The sequence below is a fragment of the Tympanuchus pallidicinctus genome, unplaced genomic scaffold (genome assembly GCF_026119805.1).
Source record: "Tympanuchus pallidicinctus isolate F22 unplaced genomic scaffold, pur_lepc_1.0 scaffold3, whole genome shotgun sequence".
NCBI classification, from domain to species: domain Eukaryota; kingdom Metazoa; phylum Chordata; class Aves; order Galliformes; family Phasianidae; genus Tympanuchus; species Tympanuchus pallidicinctus.
In genome coordinates this window covers 24,945,202-24,963,514 of record NW_026294747.1, presented here as the reverse complement: position 1 = coordinate 24,963,514, position 18,313 = coordinate 24,945,202, and the positions used below count along the sequence as shown (strand labels likewise).

Here is an 18,313-nt window from a genome sequence, read left to right as displayed (position 1 = left end):
TTATTTCTATTGTCAGACCAAAGAATGCATGGAACAGTTTAAACTGGAAGATCGGGTGCTCTGTTTACACAGCAGATGGCGGATCCTTTACGCAGGCCTTGCAAATGGCAGTGTGGTTACATTCAGCATAAAGGTTGGTTTGTTTGAATATTGGCACTTAAAAGCCCACTCCAATGCAGTTTCAACTTCATTTTTCTTTCAGTCCTTTCTCTTGAGTAATATGTGTATTTGTAACTTAGGTATTTTGATATAAATAGTCACTTTAGTCCTTCTTAATCTTTCTTACCTTTCTCCCCTATTCTCCAATTGCTTTTCTCTTAACTAGTCTGGTGTTTTGGTTTCATTAACAAGTTTTGAAAGCTGATACATGTACCTCTATGTGTTTTTTCTCAATGAATGCTTTTTGCTCTCCTTTCTCTAACTCTGAAGGGGGATTTACTGGGCTTTTCCTTATTACTTTTTTTGTTTTGCTTTAAAGCCCAGTTAAAGGAATTTCTTCCTTGATTTGGAAACTTAATTTCTATTTAGTCATAGCAAAGTTTTAGTTCTTAAATACCAATTTTTCCACTCCAACAGAACAACAAGAAAGTTGATACCTTTGAATGTCACAGCCCTAGAGCAGTGAGCTGCTTGGCCACAGCTCAGGAAGGAGCACGCAAGCTGTTGGTAGTGGGCTCCTATGACTGCACCATCAGTGTACGAGATGCGCGGAATGGGTTGCTTCTCAGAACTCTTGAAGGTCACAGCAAAACTATACTCTGCATGAAGGCAAGTGTTTCCTGAAAATGTTTTTTGACAAAGGATCCTTAGAACTGGGCAATGGAATTGCCAGATCACAGCCTGAACCAATGGTTGAGCACCAGGTGAGAAGGTGTGGCTAACTCAAGGTGCTCAGTTGCAAGCAACTTACCTGAGTGACCAGAAGGGGTGGAGTGTGGATCCACCCCTCCTCACCCTCATTTTTAAGGGTTAGCAGTCGAGGGAACAGCATCTCTGTGAATAGGGGTTTTGCTCCTCTTGAGCTATTACTGTCATCATAAGGGGTCAGCCAATTTTCCTTATTACCTGCTATTGCTCTGTGTTGCCTGTGTCCCATTTGAAGGCACTGTCATAGTTTTCTTTTGCTTTATACTGTCATCTTTTTCCTTCATCTAATAATTAGCAGATTGTGGTAGACAAGAGATACCTTCTCCGTTTCAAAAGATAACAATGGTTTGATAGGAAAACTGTCATCGTGCTGTAGAAGCTGATGTTTATGTTTGTAGGAAGCACATTTGTTTCTTATTATTAAACAATTTTAGGGAATCTTGAAGTGTGAGATCCCCAGAATGAAAGAATGGAGGAAAAGTTGGTAAAAAGGTGAAGCTAGTTTTCACATACCTTAATTGTAGAAACCTCTCAGGAAACTGGAAAAAAAAAAAAGTATCTAGAAAACTATCCTTCAGTAAAAGAATCACTATTTATTCTGAACTAAAATATGCTTTTTGCATAATTTTTTCCTTAAGTCTAGGCTTGAAATTTTTGAGCTGCTGAATGTGGACATAATTTCAGGATATTACTAAAAGGACTCTGTTACTGGTATAGCCAGAGCCAGCTTTCCTGTCAATGAACAGTCTTCAAGTGGCATATATTGCATTTCAGATTGAATGGCTCTATTCATGTTAAGAAGATTGTTTTAATTTTGTCATTATGAATGACATAAGCCTGCACATTTGATGGTTATGTTACATCAGGCCAAACAATAAAGTATTGTCTGAAGTCGGTGTATATGCTGGTCTGGCTGCTTTGCTCTAACCAGAGTCATCTATAAATAGGGGATGACTGTTCCATACGCAGTCCTTGTTGTCTTGGATATGGTTCACTGACATGATGTGTTTTTTCCTTGTGAACTCTCTGCCCTAGTCCAGCGTGCATGTCAGTGTATTGTGGCTCCTTCTTGATCCATGGTGGAACTGTTTAGCATCCTTTCTAGACTGATACTTGTTGGGAATGCTGTCTTCTATAACAAAAACACACAGCAGATTCAGCAGTAACAGGAAGCATTAGGTTTTATCGTGCATGTGGGAACAGCATTCTGTATTTGGTTCACTTGGTCCTGGATCTGGAGCTCAGTTAGCCCTCAGAGAGTAGCCTGCAGGATAAATTAGCCTGGTGGGCTTCTAATGTCAGTTGTGAAGTATCAAATTATCATTAGGATAGCTTAATATACTTCCTAGCTCTCGATTAACTTGGTGCGTGTGTTTTTTTGTACTCGATTGATTTTTCTTATCTGTCAGATACAGGAAATACTATTTTGCAACTTCAATCATGAATCAGAATGTTCTGAACTTCAATCAGAATGTTTCATTTGGCTAATTCCATGTTATTACATAGAAGTGAGTAGAAATAAAACTTTTTTTTTTTTTTTGAAGGTTGTGAATGATCTGGTGTTCAGTGGTTCCAGTGACCAGTCTGTCCACGCCCACAACATTCATGTAAGTCTTTCTCTATAAAGCTGGAATGACTTCTGTTAAGGCAGTGAAAACCTGTGCTACAATGTCAATATTGTAAATAATTATGACTGGTGGTAGGAAAAAATAACCTTCAGGAAAGAAAACCATATGTTTCTGTTCTTTATTTAATGTGACTATGCACTACCGTAAAGGGGGGATGCATGGGGTAAAATACTTTAGGAAACATCGTTAAATGTGTTGACTCACTCAATATGGTATATAACACCCTTTTATCAGGGGCTCTTGTTTTTGTGAATATTTCTACAAAGCTACTGATAATGTGGAAAGGGTTTCTGTAGCCATGCAATGAATGAGACTAAAACTTACCACATTTTCAGTTAATTGACAGGGAAAAAAGTTTCTGTGTATTTAGCTAAATTTGCTCAATGGTCCTTGTGGTTACATAAATACTACTGGTACTGATCAACATGGTACCAATTGCAGGGTAGATGGGAACATGTAGATAATAATGGAAAGAGGGGAAGTAGATTTCTCATAGTGATGTGCATTTCTATTGGACTGCAGTGGCTCCTTGTTAACTTAAGCAAAGAAAATATTCTTTATCATAATCTGTAAGTGCTTTTGTAAGAAATGGAAGTCTAATAAAGGATATATCTGTTCTGTGATTGGTGAGGGTTGAAGCTAGCAATTCAAATTCAGTGAAACTAAAACAGTTTTGTTTCACTAAAAATGATAAGCTGCTTGGCTCTCCTTGTTCTTGGCACAGACTGGAGAACTGGTACGGATCTATAAAGGTCATAACCACGCAGTAACGGTTGTGAACATTCTGGGGAAAGTGATGGTAACAGCGTGCCTCGATAAATTTGTTCGTGTTTATGAACTACAGGTAAGAGTATAGATGGTTATTAAAATCTACCTAATGTGTTAAATGATTTCAGGAAGTCATCTTTGTGCTTACTGGTCTCTGGCCCACTCAGAATTTGCGGCCAAAATGCGTGAGCTTTAAGAGAGCATAACCTCAACTATTATTATCCAATGATAATTTCAGCTCAAAGAAGTGGGAAAGTGACTTCATCTTCTTGAAAGATCAAACGTAACAGAAGGAATCACAGAAGTAATGGAAAGTAGAGAGCTTTCATTGTGCCTACAGAACTTGGAATATCCACTGGGTGGAGTGTTGATTACTAGCTAGGAAACTGCTTTTGGAAGCATTGTCACTTGCATGTCTGTGAAAAATAACTGTTAACTATTGTGCCAGTAAATGTCTGTTTCTCTTTCTTTCAAGTCACATGACCGCTTGCAAGTTTATGGAGGCCATTCAGATATGATCATGTGCATGACCATCCATAAGAGCATGGTAACTTCCCTCTTCTCACTGATCTCAAATAGGAAGTTGTATTTTCCGAAAGCATTTAGACAACTTTATTTTTTCCTCAGATAATGAAATGAATTTGTTCTTCAGCTAAGGCAGAGGTATTCACAAATGTCAGCCAAAAAATCAAGTTGTTACAGCAGCCTTGTTTGTGTAATATTGAATGGGTAACTTTCGAAAGAGCTTACACAAAGATATGCACTTGTGTTAAGTGCACAGACTTATTTCTTCAGGCAAGGTAGAGTTCAGAAACACTTCTGGATAAATATTTGCATTAAATAGTCAGTAAAAGTACTTATCTGCATGATGTGTAGGAATTTGTTTGCTAACTTTCAGCTTATTGGATATGTTAAAACGTCATGGTCGTAATCTGTAAAAACAGAATTGATCTATGTATTGGAATACCTATGGCCCAAGCTTCACTTCTCATATGAGAGAGATGGAGAGCTAAGTGCAGCCAAGCTTTGTCCTCTCAGTCTGAAATTTGAGTAGTCCTGCTGTAATAATCCATTCTGGGCATTCTGAAATCAAAGAAGCATCCGGATAAGTGCCTTTATTGAAGAGTGAAGGACAGTAATTTTCTGTGGTAGTCAAAAAAGGAAGTTGTAGTCTGTCACCCACAGCAAATTCGCTGTTATATCCTAGTGATGCATTTCCAGTAGGCAGAAGGACTTGAAATAAATAAAACTTCCAGCTTGTATGGTTCTCTGTATTATTTGTTTAAATGATGTATCACTACAAGAATCTTACATCTAATATATTCTACCCTGAAACCTTCTTCAAAACTTGATTTCATTTGTTCTATTCCCAGCTTTTTTCTTCATAAATACTTCTTTTACAGATCTACACTGGATGTTATGATGGCAGCGTCAGAGCTGTGAGGCTTAATCTGATGCAGAACTATCGTTGCTGGGTAATGAGCAAAACATCTTTGGCCTCTCTTTGGTATAGCTTTTATACTGATTTCTAGAGATGGTCACTATTCAACCTTGGGTAGCTTGACCTTTAATGTATTACAGTTCAATCTTTTAAATATCACTTTGAGTATATACTGTTAGTTGCATTTCTCATGCTTTGGGGGCAAGTCAATGGTAGCATCTTCGAACTATTTTTCTTTTGGATGATCTTTAGATAGTGTCATGAAAATAGTTAAAAGAGCAGGAAAAAAAACAAACCAACAAAACAATGGTTCTGTCTCTGGAAAGCTGAAGTTCTGTAAAGGCAAGGCCTTGTTTTCCTAAACTCATTCTTGCTGATGATCTTGAATGGTGACTAGAAGCAGGAAAAAATCTCAGACTTATAACTGAATGAAGAGAGTCCACTGAGAATGTATGGAATAAGAACATTAAGAAGTTAGAGGAGGCATGTGTGAGAACAATCCTTGTTGAATATTGTTGAGTTGCAAGAATAAAGGGATTAACTACTTTTTTTTCCCCTGGGTGATTTTTGGGTATGCTTTTTTTTTTTTTTTCTACCAGTGGCATGGATGTTCACTGATCTTTGGAGTTGTTGACCACCTGAAACAACACTTGCTAACTGACCACACCAACCCAAATTTTCAGACCTTAAAATGTCGTTGGAAGAACTGTGATGCTTTCTTTACTTCCAGGAAAGGTTCCAAGCAGGTATTTGATTCAAGTTTGTATTTGGTACTTTGGTACTATACTAGAAAGGTTTAAAAAGAAAAACAAACCTCAAACTCCCACACCTAAATATGAAGTACATGCTGTCAATACAATTATGGGACTTCTATTTCTCTTAAAGATTAATAAATTCTTCTGTTCTTAATAGCCTAACTGAATGTAGTTAAACCATACAAGGCTAACAGGGTTCAGCTTGTAACAGGTAAGGAGTGCACTGGTGTATAACTTGAGATATGGTAAACTTAAAATAGTTTGGTTTAAAAATCTTACATGGAAGTGGTAAAATTCTTGAAATGCCACAAGAAATTCTGGTAATTATACTTAAGATGTTAAGTTTTTGTGGTATAGTTTACTGTTTAAGATGAACAAATATCAGTTTGAAATATATTTATTTAACTTTTATCTGTACATGCAATTTCTGTGGATACTGTTGCTGTGTACTCTTTGCTGGAGACTGGTTTTGGTAACAGTCTGTGTAATTGTAACATTCTATGTTAATGCCAGCACAGATGTGAAAACTGAAGAAGGCTTGAGAGTTGGAGTCTAGCTTGATCAAGTCATGAGGAAAGAGGAGGAGTAGGAAGGTTGTGCCATTTATGTTGATATGTAAAATCCATGCTTTACTCTATGGCAATATACTGTGCCTCTCTGTTGACTGCTTTTGCTAATACACAATAGAAGAAAGTTTCTTTTAGAACTGAAAAACAGAAGTAGAGTACTTAATTTCAGTTTATGCACTTTCTTTAGATAGGATGCATTTACCTAGTAAGGCTTTCCTGTCAGAAAGGAAGCTCTTGTTCTGTTTTCTTTGAATCACGTGGTGCACAAGATTTTATGTAAATTATAATAGCTTGGTATTAATTCTTAAGAAGGCTTATGCCAAAAATTTATTTTATCCAGAGTGTCACCTTTACTGAGGCTTATAGAATCTTTTAGTTTTTGTCATTTTTTTTCACTGACTTCTTTGTTTCTTTTCTAGGATGCTGTGGGACACATTGAAAGACATGCTGAGGATGACAGCAGGGTTGACTCGTGAAACTTTTCACCTCCCACATTGGGAAGTAATTCATGTCAAGATTATTCCAAATAACATCAGTTTCTTACTCCAGTCTTTTCTCTTGCTTTTACTACTTGGAATGCAAAAAGGAAGTGGAGCTGAAAAGCCTTGCTACAGAGCTGCAGAGTATGTTACATGCTGTAGACATAAGGCTGGTCACTTAAGAAGTGGCCCAAATGTAAGATTCTGTCAAGTTTTCAATTTGTTGACAAATAAGACTATTTTCCCCCCTCATCTGCCTTCTTTTATGAGGTATGTTCTTGAGAATGCTTGGGAAGTGCAGAGGGGTGTTGAGAAGTTAGATGACGATGGGTGCTGGTATTTACACACTCAGCTTGAAACCTGTTAAGTGTCTAACTAAAACATGCCTGTTTTTATTATATCTATTTTTGCTGATTTTAATAAAAATCTGCAAACCAGAACATCAAAAAATCTGGCAGTGTATCCAGAATACATATTGGCTTTCTTCATAAAAAGAAATGGTATTTTATGGAGAACTGGAATGAGTTTTTTAATGTTAACTGTAATTTATATTTTAATCTTTGTCTAAAAAATTTCTATAATTGCCACAATATATATGGTGACAGGCTACCCTAAATATTACATCTCCTGAGGTGTTTTGGTGTTTTCTTTGGAGGAAAGCAGTCCTTTGACAGGTATGCGAGCAGCAGCAGAACAGCTCTGCTCTCATCCCTTTCAATCTTAGTCTCTCATAGGTCCTAATGTGCAGGAAGGGAGAAACCAGTATCAGCTTTTGTTTCTCAGTGTAACCACTATTATTTGATACATCACTAGAGTTGGATTCCTTATGTGATTCCTTTGGAATTCCATAATCCTGTATCTTTATTACAACGCAAACAAATAGAAGTTCAAAGTCACTATAAAGTAGAAGAATTTAGATCTAGTGTTATTTTGTTTCTGTTGTGAACTGGCTTAATTTGCTGTATTAAGTTCACAAAAAGTCAACAGGATTCTATGATTTTTAAGTCTAAAATTCTCAAGCAGAAGCTGGGGATACAAAATGCATGTTTAATAGAAAAAAAAATTCTTGTTTCCAGAAATGTACATAATGGACACAGGGAAGCCAGTGCAAAGTGGAAGAGTCTCTACTTGTGCAGGTGCCTCTGCTGCTGTCTCTTAGGGTTGCAGACTTGACCTCATTTTTCTATTGTGTTCAGTGAAATTGAACTTTTGCTTTCGTGATGCTTTTTAAAGCATCATGCATCACAGCAAGATGAATCTGGCGAAGAAGTCTCTTAAACAATGAAACTAATCTGCCAAAAACCTTTCTGTTGGTGTTTGACTAGCCTTCTGCTTAATTAAAAAAAAAAAGCAGCAGTCTCCTTAAAATGTAGCAGAAGATAAAGATATTCCAGTGTCAAAACTGAGTCACTTATAAGCATATCCAATGCTTTTCAAAGTGAATGTACTGCTTTCAGTGGACATCTCTTTAACCATCCGTTCTAGACTTCCTATGCTATCCATAGACCAAATGTATTTTATAGCTTCATTCTTTGACTGCAGCAAAATCTTTTTAGGCCAAGACTGACTGAAGGAGGCCCATTGATGTTCAGCTCTGCTATCAAATCAAGGGATTTCAGGGCCTTCTCTGAAGCGCACAGTGTTAATATTGTGTTATTACACAAGCATAATTCCTCTGTATTTGCTTGACATTGATGTTTGTTTTTTTCTTGAGAAAGACAGGAATAAAGTAGGAACAATATACAACAGAATCCTACTTCAGACATAGGAATTCTTGAGGTTCCAATGCATTTTGTAGTTCTTCAGGTGATTTTTTTTTTTTTTGGAGGTGTTTTTTTGTTGCTGTTATTTGTTTTTGTTTTTATTAAGATGTTTGTAGACAGGAGAAATAAAAGCAATATGTGACTTAGACTCAAGGCAGCTTTGAGAGTTTTATGTATTTTTTTGAGGGGGGGAATGCATTGTTTTCTGCTTTATTGCTCTGGAATCTCCAAGAGTGTTTGAGATATTTTTTTTTTTTTTTAATAAGTAGAGGGTTTCATATGACTTAAACTATTTCCACCATGACTGATATTAAAGAGGTTTTTTTGAACCCCAGTGAGGGAGATGTAGAAGTATCGAATATTGACTTTTTGAGCTATTCTTCATCAGTTGTGATTGAAGTGATGGTGTGGAGCTCTGTGGTCAAAGGACAAGCATGTGGAGTGGTTCTATCACTAAACATTGTGTGTGAAAGTAGATTTTGATACTTGGTGATTCTTATCCTCTCAGCTGATGCCTTTGTTTTCAGGAACATGCAGAGATCTTTCTCACTAAATGTTGCAACAAAGGCAGTTATTACACTTTATTTGCATTCCTGGTTAGTTATTGTGTTGATCTTTTTTAGGTGGTGACTAAAAGGAGACTTTTCTTGTAGTCAGTGATATTTCCTTCTTTGTTCTTAAAAACAGTCCGATCCAAAATTTTGGACTTCAGAAATCCAGCTTTAGCAGTGGCGTCTTTTGCTATTTCATAGGTGGTTACAGATCCATTTTCAGAATCTTTAAAATGGGTAAGAGACAGGAAAATAGCAGAGCTGCATGAGTGCTTATCAATTTTGCTTTGTATGTGTAAAAAGATATATGTATATTACTCAAGGGCTCAGAGGAAATATTGTGCTGCTTTGTCATGAGGTTATCTTAACAGGATTTGCTAGGAAGTTGTCATGCAGATATGAAATTCCACGTACTTCCTTGGACTTCTGTGGGGAATGCAGCTTCCATTAATGGCTGTTTGTTTCCTCCACATGTGGTTGCAGAAGAGCAATAGTAAATTGGTATGTTAGATCGGCAGCCGTTGATGAGATCCTCTCCAGGTTTGCAACTGGGGGTTCTGACCTATGATATACCTATGGTCAGAGAGTGGTCAGGAAGGGCCATTGTGAAACATGAGTGGGGCAACTTCCGTGTGAGAAGCAGCACTACACATCTGAAGCCAGTGTTCAGGACTGTTTTTGTTATGAGTTTGGTTTTTATGCAACTAAGGAGTTGTGGGTGTGGAAGAGTGAGTGAAGTGAAGGTTGATTTTTTTACGGTTAGCTGTTTTTATTTCATTAGTCAAATGATAGATATGAGCTCTGGACTTGCAGAATGCTGAGGGAACGTGAGTGGAAGTCACTGTTCTCTTCTTAGCAGTCCGATGCTGCTTGTTCAGCTGTGAGTCCTCAATGGGCATGAAGTGCTCAGAGCTACTGTATGTATCTTTTGTAATATGGAGATGGGAGAGGCTTTACTGAAACCAGTTAGATATCATTCTTTTCAAAAGTGGGGAAATGTGTTGTGGTGTGCTTATATTAAGCCCTACCCAAGCTCAAAAAGAAGAGTGCAAGTAGCATAAAATAATCACTTCAAAAGTTCAAATGTGCCACAAAGCTTTATCTGACATGCTCACATGTGTTGAATCAAAAAACAGTGCTTAGACTGGTATTATTTGTTCCATTTTCCTTCAAATCAAAGCAAAAATAATAGCTAACTGACAGTGCAGCACTGCATGGCCTAGTGCTGTTGCTTCCCTGTCTGGAAGGGGCCAGAGGCAAAACTTGCATCTGTTTGTATGAAGATGCATTACATACCCCAGCTTCTGCTTGCCTTGATTAAGGTGTGTGGTTGTGGACCTTCCAAACAGTTCAGCTCTGTGCTGCGCTGAAGTAGCGCAGGTCTTTTTGCACATTTGCAAACCATGTACTTGTGCTAAATCATGGTAAACAATGACTGAAAGCTCACAAACTGTAGGATCCCAGAAATAAAAGCATGGTGCTGGAAAGATTTTTTTCATTCTCTAAAATTAAAGTGTAGGTCTGGATAAATCTTGGTTTCCAGGCTTTTATGGTACTATAGTTCAAACATAGTCTTAAGTTGTCCAGAATCGCAGAATATATGAGGAAGGATAAGGAAGCAGTATCAGCTGCTAATTGTAAAATATTCAATGGTGAAAGTAAAGAGCAAACTGTGTAGGTATATATTCTGTCATATGCACCTGCCAGCTTCTCAAATTTCATTTGGCTGCAAATATTAATAAGTTTTTAAAGTGGAATAAAACAACATGGTTGAGTAATGACTTAAGCTATGTAGAACATTTGCACAGATTGACCTTGCTTTTCCTCTTTCATTTTGGTACGAAACTGTGAGTGTAATAATGAAACTTCACACAGCCAAAAAATGAAAAAGAAAATAAAAATAAAAGTTCTTTATATTGTTTATGGTTTGTCAGTCGTCTTTGTTTGGAATAGAAAGATTCTTTCACAGGGTTCAGTAAAGTACAACATGATGTTCCCTTTGTGGCTGGCTGAAGTCAGCCAGGCTGTTCTGGAGCTGTGTATTTTATGCTGCAGTGGCCAAGCTTCAGTGCTGACAGAGAGGGCTGATGCAGTTTTCTGCTTGCAGGGTGCAGGAATTGAAGATGTCATAGTTCAGCATGGAAGATGGAAACCATCTACCCAACAGAGGCCACAAGACAATGCACTGAGACAGTCTTGCTTCATGGCTTGTTGCAAAGGGAAGTTCTCTAGAACTGTTTTTCACACACTGGGAGGTTTAGAGCCAGTTTCAATTGCCAGTCAAAAAATCCAGATCTTTTGACTGGTAGACTTTGTTTTTCTGTGAAGACCCCAACCAAGAGCATCTGCCTTATTTTTGTATGGAAAATAACAGCGTAGTGGAGATAATGCGTGGCTGGAACCCGGGGCTCATAGTATTCCAGTCATCATGGAGGCTTAAGTTGGGTTAAAACAAAAGCTGAGCTTAAAGGTTAACTCATTACATAAACTATGACTTGCTTACTCTTTCAGAGGAAGTTACAGTACAAGACAATAATATTAAGAACTCTATAGTCAAAAGGTTTATGTGTTTCTTAGTGATCCCTCAGTTAAATGTACAAACTATCAGAATAATGTTGGGTAGATGCCAAGATTTGTTTTTGTAGTTTTGCTTTACTGTAGCAGATTGCTTTCTGCTGCTGCTTTTTAGCCCTGTCATCCTCTGTTGCCTTATGACCACGTGTATGAGAGTGGCTTTCCTCTCAGAAGAAGTTCTCCTGATAAAGTCTGGCCTTCGTGCTCTCTGTTGTTGCTGTTTTTCTATCCATTTTTGTGCTGATACCTGACCAGTTCTGAAAGCCCATCAAACTCACATTTTACAGTGCATCTGAAGTAAACCAGTAAGTGTCTGTGATAAAACCAGCTGCTCTAGCTCCAGAAGAATGATGGGACAGTGCTCAGTACTCTGCCTGTGTTGGGGTCTGGGCAGTTCTGAGATGAAAAGAGAACCCAGAAACTGTTAGTTAAGAAAAATAGGACTCTGAAGACAAGTGTGCATATGTAATTAATGTATACTTTATGTGTTTTTTTTCTTTCTTGATCTACTTCCTTGAAAGCAGAAAACCACTTTCTCAATGTTACAGAGAATGGGATACAATTAAAAAACAAAAAAAAAACAAAAACAAACAAAAAAAAACAACAAAAAACAAACAACCAAACAAACACCAAACAACCAACACTCTAAAACTACTGTATGTCCAAACATGGTAGCATGGAGATACTAAAAATGGGAGCAAGTAGCTTAGTTCTGCTGCTTCTACTGAGGCATCAGAGCAAGGCATACACAGACACTGCAGTCTGCTGTGCATGGTGCCCACTTTTCCAACACAACAGAGAATCAACCCACAAAGCTACAGCTGTAAAGACATATGTGATCATGACTCATTAATGTAATTAGCACAATCTCAGTGAAATAGTCAATGGTATGAAAAGGCTGAAATGGTAGTAGCAACATCAGAACAGAGTTAATGACCAGAGTTAATGACTAATTACAAGGTGGTAGGAGACACTTTCGACTTGCACAGTTCAGATCCATACCCAGTTTTACCTGATCTGTACTGACTATAGAGATGGTGCTTCCAACTGTCAATATAAACAGAGTTAAGGTGTATGCTCTGTGTCTGAACATGCAGGAAAACCTAAATATAGTCATCAATAAATTAATCCTCATTGTTGAATGTAAATGTCCAGGAGATACTACAGCAGTAGGTACAGGAAGTAAGCACTGCTTTGCTTGCTGCAGCGTGGCTGTCTCTTTGTTCTTTCACGCATGTTTTATCTTTGGTGAGCAAAGCAGGAATCTTGCAAAATGCTCATTTGTAATGGGGATGGATGGAGTTCATTACTTAAAACAGCAATCTGGAGCAGGTCCTTGATTAAGGCTCTCCTTGATGTTAGGCGTACATGGTGAGCTGCAGCCACTAAGGAAGAGAAGGAATTAAAGATCAGGTCAACTTGGATGTGTGAGACAGGAATGTGCGAGACAGTGCTGGGAATTAATAATGTAGTACTGGGGTGTCGTATTGGAAATAGCAACATATAGCAGTTTACCTCCAGGACGTTGAGTTTTATGATTCCATCTCCATCTTTATCAAAGGCATGGAATGCCCCTAAATCAATGACAGAAAAATACACAGGATCAATTATTGTTCAACCAAAGTGTAAGGATGATCCCATGTAGCAAACTAAATCATGTTCCCACTGTGTTATCCAAACTTGTGCATGTGTTTGCTTTTTTGGTCAGCAAGTATTTCTGCTTGGCTTTTTCCATAGCTAATACAAGGAGATACATAATGGCTTATTATTTTTTGTGTTTGTATGGGATGGCTGTCATAACCTAGCACACATCTTACATTATTAAAATTATACATAGGCAATAATGCTGTGTATAATAAACTCTCCTTTAAATATCAGAGTGTGTCTGGGGGCAGGGAAGAGGACAAGGCTGTAAAATGAAGGCAGCCACTCACTGAACATAGCATCCAGTCTCACAAAGCAGCAGATGAAGCTGTCAAAGTCGATGTTCATGTTCTTGTCAGCGTAGCGCATCGTGATGATGTCATAGAGCTGGTTGTTCAGCCGAAACCCTGCAGTGGGGCCAGAAATGGATTTGGTTGTTCCTTTTACAACAATAAAGAATCTACAGCTTAAATGAGAGCAAGTAGGTAATTTTGGTAGCTGACTGCATCATTGAAAGCTAACTTGCACACAGCTGGGCTCCCTGATGCACATCCCGTGTGCTCTTAGTAGAGTTGCACAGATGTTACACAAACTCTGCTCAAATTAAAAGGGTAGAACTAGGCAAGTGTGAGTGCTGACTTAGTACTTATTTGATTTTGATAATTTGTGAGACTGAGATATTTTTGAGAACTTCTGCTGGAGGAAAAAAAAAAAAAATTAAAAATTTCTCTAGGGCTCCTCCTTAAAAGGCTGGGCTGTATTCCTGACCTCACTGTAATACATCAACCAAAAGAAGGTTTATTTGGCTGCTGGGCATTGGACAAGGGGGGAATTACCTGCATCTTTGACTGCATTGCGCATCTCATAGCTGTTAATGGTTCCTGAATGGTCAGCATCGTAATGCTTGAAGATTTTCTGCAAAAAGGAAGTACACAGCAGAAATTAAAGCTTATACTTTTGTAGGACATGCCTGCTGATGTGAGTGCTACCCTGCAGCACCTGGAGGCTTTGCCTTATATCACCATGGCTGCTGTTCAGCAATCTGTGTTGTTCACACACAGCTCCCCTCACTCCTGACACCACGTGAGTTAGATCTGTGCTGTTAGAAGAAAAAACTTTTCCCCCCAGAGACCTTCCTCATTTGACTTGAGTTTATGCTGTTAATCCTCTCTCTTAATTGCCCTAATTAAGCTAATTGCAGTGCCTGGCTCTATTTCCCATCCTCCTCCTCCATCTTGCGTGCCTCCCCCTTTCTTAGGGGGGAATCTCCTCACATGAATGCTGTAGCTCTAGATGTTTGCTTAGGCTAAGAAAAGGCTGAAGGAAGACATTAGTCTTCATCTTAAAAACTAGTTTGCAATTCTGGGAGCTTTTTTGGTGTAGGGCACATAATGAGGTCTGGTTTCTCTACACAAGATTTTGCACTGTGGAGCTATGAAGAGCAGCACTACCTGCCAGCTTTTGATTTTGTCCCAGAGGTGTCGGAACTCATCAAAGTTGATCTTCCCTGAGCCATCTGTCTGCAATGCAAGCATTCAGGTAAAAAACCCCAATATTTTAAATGGAAAACTAATTATTTCTGTGGGTGAGAGGGGTGAGTGGGAAACCCAGCTCAGATTTCCTGAGCACTGAGAGAGGGCTGAATGGCACAGTAAAGTGTTGGGGAGCGCTTTGGTTATTGAGAGTGTTATTTTGTTTTGGGATTGTGAAGTGTTATTTCCCTGTGTAGTAATAAACCTCTATTACAGGCAGGAGAGATGCTCCTGGAGCTGTTGTAATGTACATAAAGCAGCGTGTTTTAGCTGCTTTTTCCAAGTGCCCCCACTGGTGAAGTTCCCCCAAAACTGCTTAAGACAAATGAGCTTTATCTTGGAGTGAAGCTTTTTCTGCCTTGCTGAAATGAATTGAAAATCAAGCAAAATGTTGACTAAAATAACTTACTGAACTGTGTTCAGCCTCCAACCATTATGGTTCTAGGCTGTAATTATAAGCTCAGTATGGTCTGGTTTGAATGTGCTTATGTTCCTTCAAAATCATATGTTATGGAAGCATATGGAAACGTATATGTTTTCCTCCTTAGGTAGTAAAACTGAGTGATGCTGCATTGGAGGTAATGCCATGTGACGTCTTGCAAAGTGTTTTATTGTACTTGCTCCGAGAGAGTTGCTACATGCTGAGTGCTAAGCACAAGGTAGAATGTGTGACATGTTGAAAATGTAAAGAGAAGAGAGTGAATTTGTTGGCAAGAACTGTAGTTCTGTTGAGATGACTTAAAGAAAGGGCATCGTACTTACTCCATAGTTCTGTGTTTTGCTGTTTTCATCTGCCAGCTATGCTAACATTGAGATGACTGCAGTTAATGTGTGCCACCCTGGAATGCTGGGTTATCTGACAACAGCCTGTAACACACTGGTCTGCTTTCCAGCTTACTAAAAACAATTTGTGTGTGTGTGGTCAGGGAGTAAAACTCAGGTGGAGCAGTGTGCTATCAGGCACTCCTCTTTCACTGGCAAAGGATACATCCATCAAAGCAATCATGCTGCGGCAAGATTCTAGTTCAAATCCTTCTGTCTTTAGGTCCTTATCTGAAATAAATGATACAAAAGACCATGTAAGTCAGCAATCGCTTCTTCCTCCTAGGTAGGACTCTGAGTACTCAAAGTATAAGCCAAACTGACTTAATTCATCCCACGAGGTATAAGTGAGAAAAAATATCTGTAAAGGCTCTGAGTAACAGTATTGCTTGTGTTTCATAGGTGAGTTGGGACCTGCTGTATACAACAAAAGCCTTTGGAAAATCTAAATCAATTTCCAGTTAACTAAGCGAGCCTAGGGTTTGTAGGCTAAAATAATTGCTAAATGGGAACAAAGTTCCTCCCCGCTATTAGGACTTGTTTAAAGGGACCTTGCAGTCTGCTAGAAATGTTTATTAACCCGTGTGGTGCTTCCAATGAATTTTTGCTCATTTCTGTATTATCCATATCTGATCACCCATAGAGACCATCACTATGTAAAGTTTTCTAGCTAAAGCCTGCAGAAGTGAAAGTAGAAAAGCTGTGAATTTGAAACCGTACATAATTTTGAGAATACTGCTCAAGGGTGGGGATGTATGTTATACCATAACTGTCTTTATCTGGGGTTACTGAAAAGCACATTCAAACTCACGTTTTTTAACAACGTTGTTGAGAACATTCCTGAGTTCTTCGGCATTGATCTCCATGTCCTGGTGGGAAACATGGGGACAGTATCATTAATTGCAACATTCCTCATTATGAAAATCATTATATGAATGGATATACTAGAAGTATGAAGTCTCTGGTCACTTTTCACCATGGCATGTTATCCAAAATAGAGAGCTTTCTATGTTTGTATAATTTTTCTTGAGGCCACAGCTACACCTTCAGTATGAAGCAAATCTAAAGTGATTGCACGGTATTTATTAGAAAAATGTTGGGAAAACAGGCAGTAATTCCAAGCCAAAGCATAAGCAAAATGTGAAAATCTCTGCAACCCTTCTGCAGCCTCTTGTTTTGTGCAGTTTTGATCTGTTCTAATTTCTTTAGTGCAGATACATACATGTATCTATGCATTACTTATACATACTACGCAATACTGATTAAGAAATCATTAATAGCTCCACACAGTAGTGATTGAAGTAAGAACACAAATTTAAAAATTTTTGTACGCAATGAAATTAAGTTGCATATGCATTTGGGCATCGCTGTGTGCTTAAGTGAATTTCATTTGATTTTGCTTAACTTCAGCTCCCAAAGAAAATTTGGTGAAGGAAGATTTAAGTTTTCCATGTTTTGAATCTGTGAAGAAGCTGGATTAGGTGCTGCTGTGGCTTAGCTGTTCTGCAGAGGTAGGGATTGATCGTGTACTCACATCCCCTGCAATCTGTCGGAAAATATTCCTGAACTGTGTTTCCTCTTCACTCTTCTCACGAGCTTTCGCTGAAGACCGCTGGAAAGATACAAGCAAAGAACACGTGCAATCTTAGCTTTGCAGGAAAAGGAAGGGATCTGAGTGGTTCACCCCCTTCACACAAATAAGCCTCTTAGCGATAGTGGCACTCTTCAGAGGAGCAAGTTATCCGCACGGACTTCCACCCTTTCTTTCATTAAATGCCCTCCTTAGTGAACCTGCTGCATCATTACCATCCCCTCGTTGTTCCCGTAAGTCTTGACACAAATCTAAATGATTTCTTTTACCAATGGATCTTTACATTCTGGTTGTGTGTTTTCAAAGGAGAAATTTGGAGCAGAAGAGGAAAACATACTCCATAGCTACCCTCTAGCCTAAGAATTGTTCGAATGGGCTCAGTGGCTTTAGAGCATTTTGCAGTGTGGGAGGCCCTGTTCTGGAGGCTGTAATACTGCATTAGATAGCATCACTGTTATCATTTCCACTTTTCTCAGACACATGTAGAGAACAGCCTCAACTCTGAAGCTGGTAAGTATCATAAGGACAGTCATTTGTCCCGTTCCTGTGTTCTCTCCAGATGCCCTTTTAATTCTGGCCAGACCAAACTCTATTCCCCGCCTTGAAAGTTGCTGCAGAACCTTTTTCTCATCTACGTGGGTTTTTTCACCATCTTTGCCAGCATCTTCGTCTGTTGTCAGCTCCTTATTGCTGTTTGCTCTGTCAGAAACAAAGATGATAGGCTAGAAAAAGAAGGAAGAGAGCAGAGGAGAAATAGAAATTACACAAGAAATAGTGTGAGGGAAAGTATTTGAGGCCATCCATTCTGTGGCAAAGCACATGCAGCCAGATGTGGGAATGCAAAATAAAAGAGGAATTTCTCAGGTTACTACTATCCTCATGCTAAAAAAGAAATCTGCAGAGCTTGTGTAGGAGCTTGTTAGTTACATGAGGCATGTGTTAATTTTTTATTAATTGCTGAGGCATTCAACCATAAGGAGATGCATGCAGTTGTTCTGTTTTAGTATATTTAAAGCAAGGAAAACTGGTATCAGATGTGAATGTGTTATCCTGCAGAAATAACTGCAATTGACCAGTCTTAACATTAAAGTGTTACATTTTCAAAGTCCTTGTAAGAAACAGCAATCACTCTTCTATGTGGTGCTCTGATTTATGGAGTTTCGTGGACTACTTTGGTATATATGAAAGAGGAATGCAAATTAGAGTCAACACTCTACTCTTCAAAATCTCTCCCTTGTGGGTCTTTTTGTACCCTTCTTCTAGCCAATAATTTTCCTTGTAACTTCATAGTATGTTTCTTTTGTTTGCTAAATGTATTGTGTGGACTCA

At 38.5% G+C, this 18,313-nt stretch overlaps 2 protein-coding genes across 7 annotated transcripts in view; one reads left to right on the top strand and one right to left on the bottom strand.

The window, feature by feature from the left end:
* ZNF106 (zinc finger protein 106) overlaps positions 1 to 10,742 on the top strand; it is a 37,233-nt gene extending 26,491 nt beyond the window's left edge. For all 3 annotated transcript variants that reach the window (XM_052693409.1, XM_052693407.1, XM_052693408.1), the window contains 8 exons: positions 17 to 133; positions 577 to 768; positions 2,412 to 2,474; positions 3,220 to 3,339; positions 3,739 to 3,810; positions 4,667 to 4,738; positions 5,304 to 5,450; positions 6,448 to 10,742. In XM_052693409.1, the coding sequence (XP_052549369.1) occupies positions 17 to 133; positions 577 to 768; positions 2,412 to 2,474; positions 3,220 to 3,339; positions 3,739 to 3,810; positions 4,667 to 4,738; positions 5,304 to 5,450; positions 6,448 to 6,504 (840 nt within the window). In that variant the 3' untranslated portion in view covers positions 6,505 to 10,742. The remainder of the gene's footprint in view (positions 1 to 16; positions 134 to 576; positions 769 to 2,411; positions 2,475 to 3,219; positions 3,340 to 3,738; positions 3,811 to 4,666; positions 4,739 to 5,303; positions 5,451 to 6,447) is intronic.
* CAPN3 (calpain 3) overlaps positions 10,714 to 18,313 on the bottom strand; it is a 25,653-nt gene continuing 18,053 nt past the window's right edge. For 2 of the 4 annotated variants that reach the window (XM_052693410.1, XM_052693411.1), the window contains 9 exons: positions 17,605 to 17,706; positions 16,928 to 17,005; positions 16,205 to 16,262; positions 15,560 to 15,624; positions 14,491 to 14,559; positions 13,876 to 13,954; positions 13,330 to 13,446; positions 12,911 to 12,969; positions 10,714 to 12,780 (listed from right to left, as the gene is read on the bottom strand). In XM_052693410.1, the coding sequence (XP_052549370.1) occupies positions 12,754 to 12,780; positions 12,911 to 12,969; positions 13,330 to 13,446; positions 13,876 to 13,954; positions 14,491 to 14,559; positions 15,560 to 15,624; positions 16,205 to 16,262; positions 16,928 to 17,005; positions 17,605 to 17,706 (654 nt within the window). In that variant the 3' untranslated portion in view covers positions 10,714 to 12,753. The remainder of the gene's footprint in view (positions 12,781 to 12,910; positions 12,970 to 13,329; positions 13,447 to 13,875; positions 13,955 to 14,490; positions 14,560 to 15,559; positions 15,625 to 16,204; positions 16,263 to 16,927; positions 17,006 to 17,604; positions 17,707 to 18,313) is intronic. The other 2 variants (XM_052693412.1, XM_052693413.1) reach the window with 1 other exon arrangement.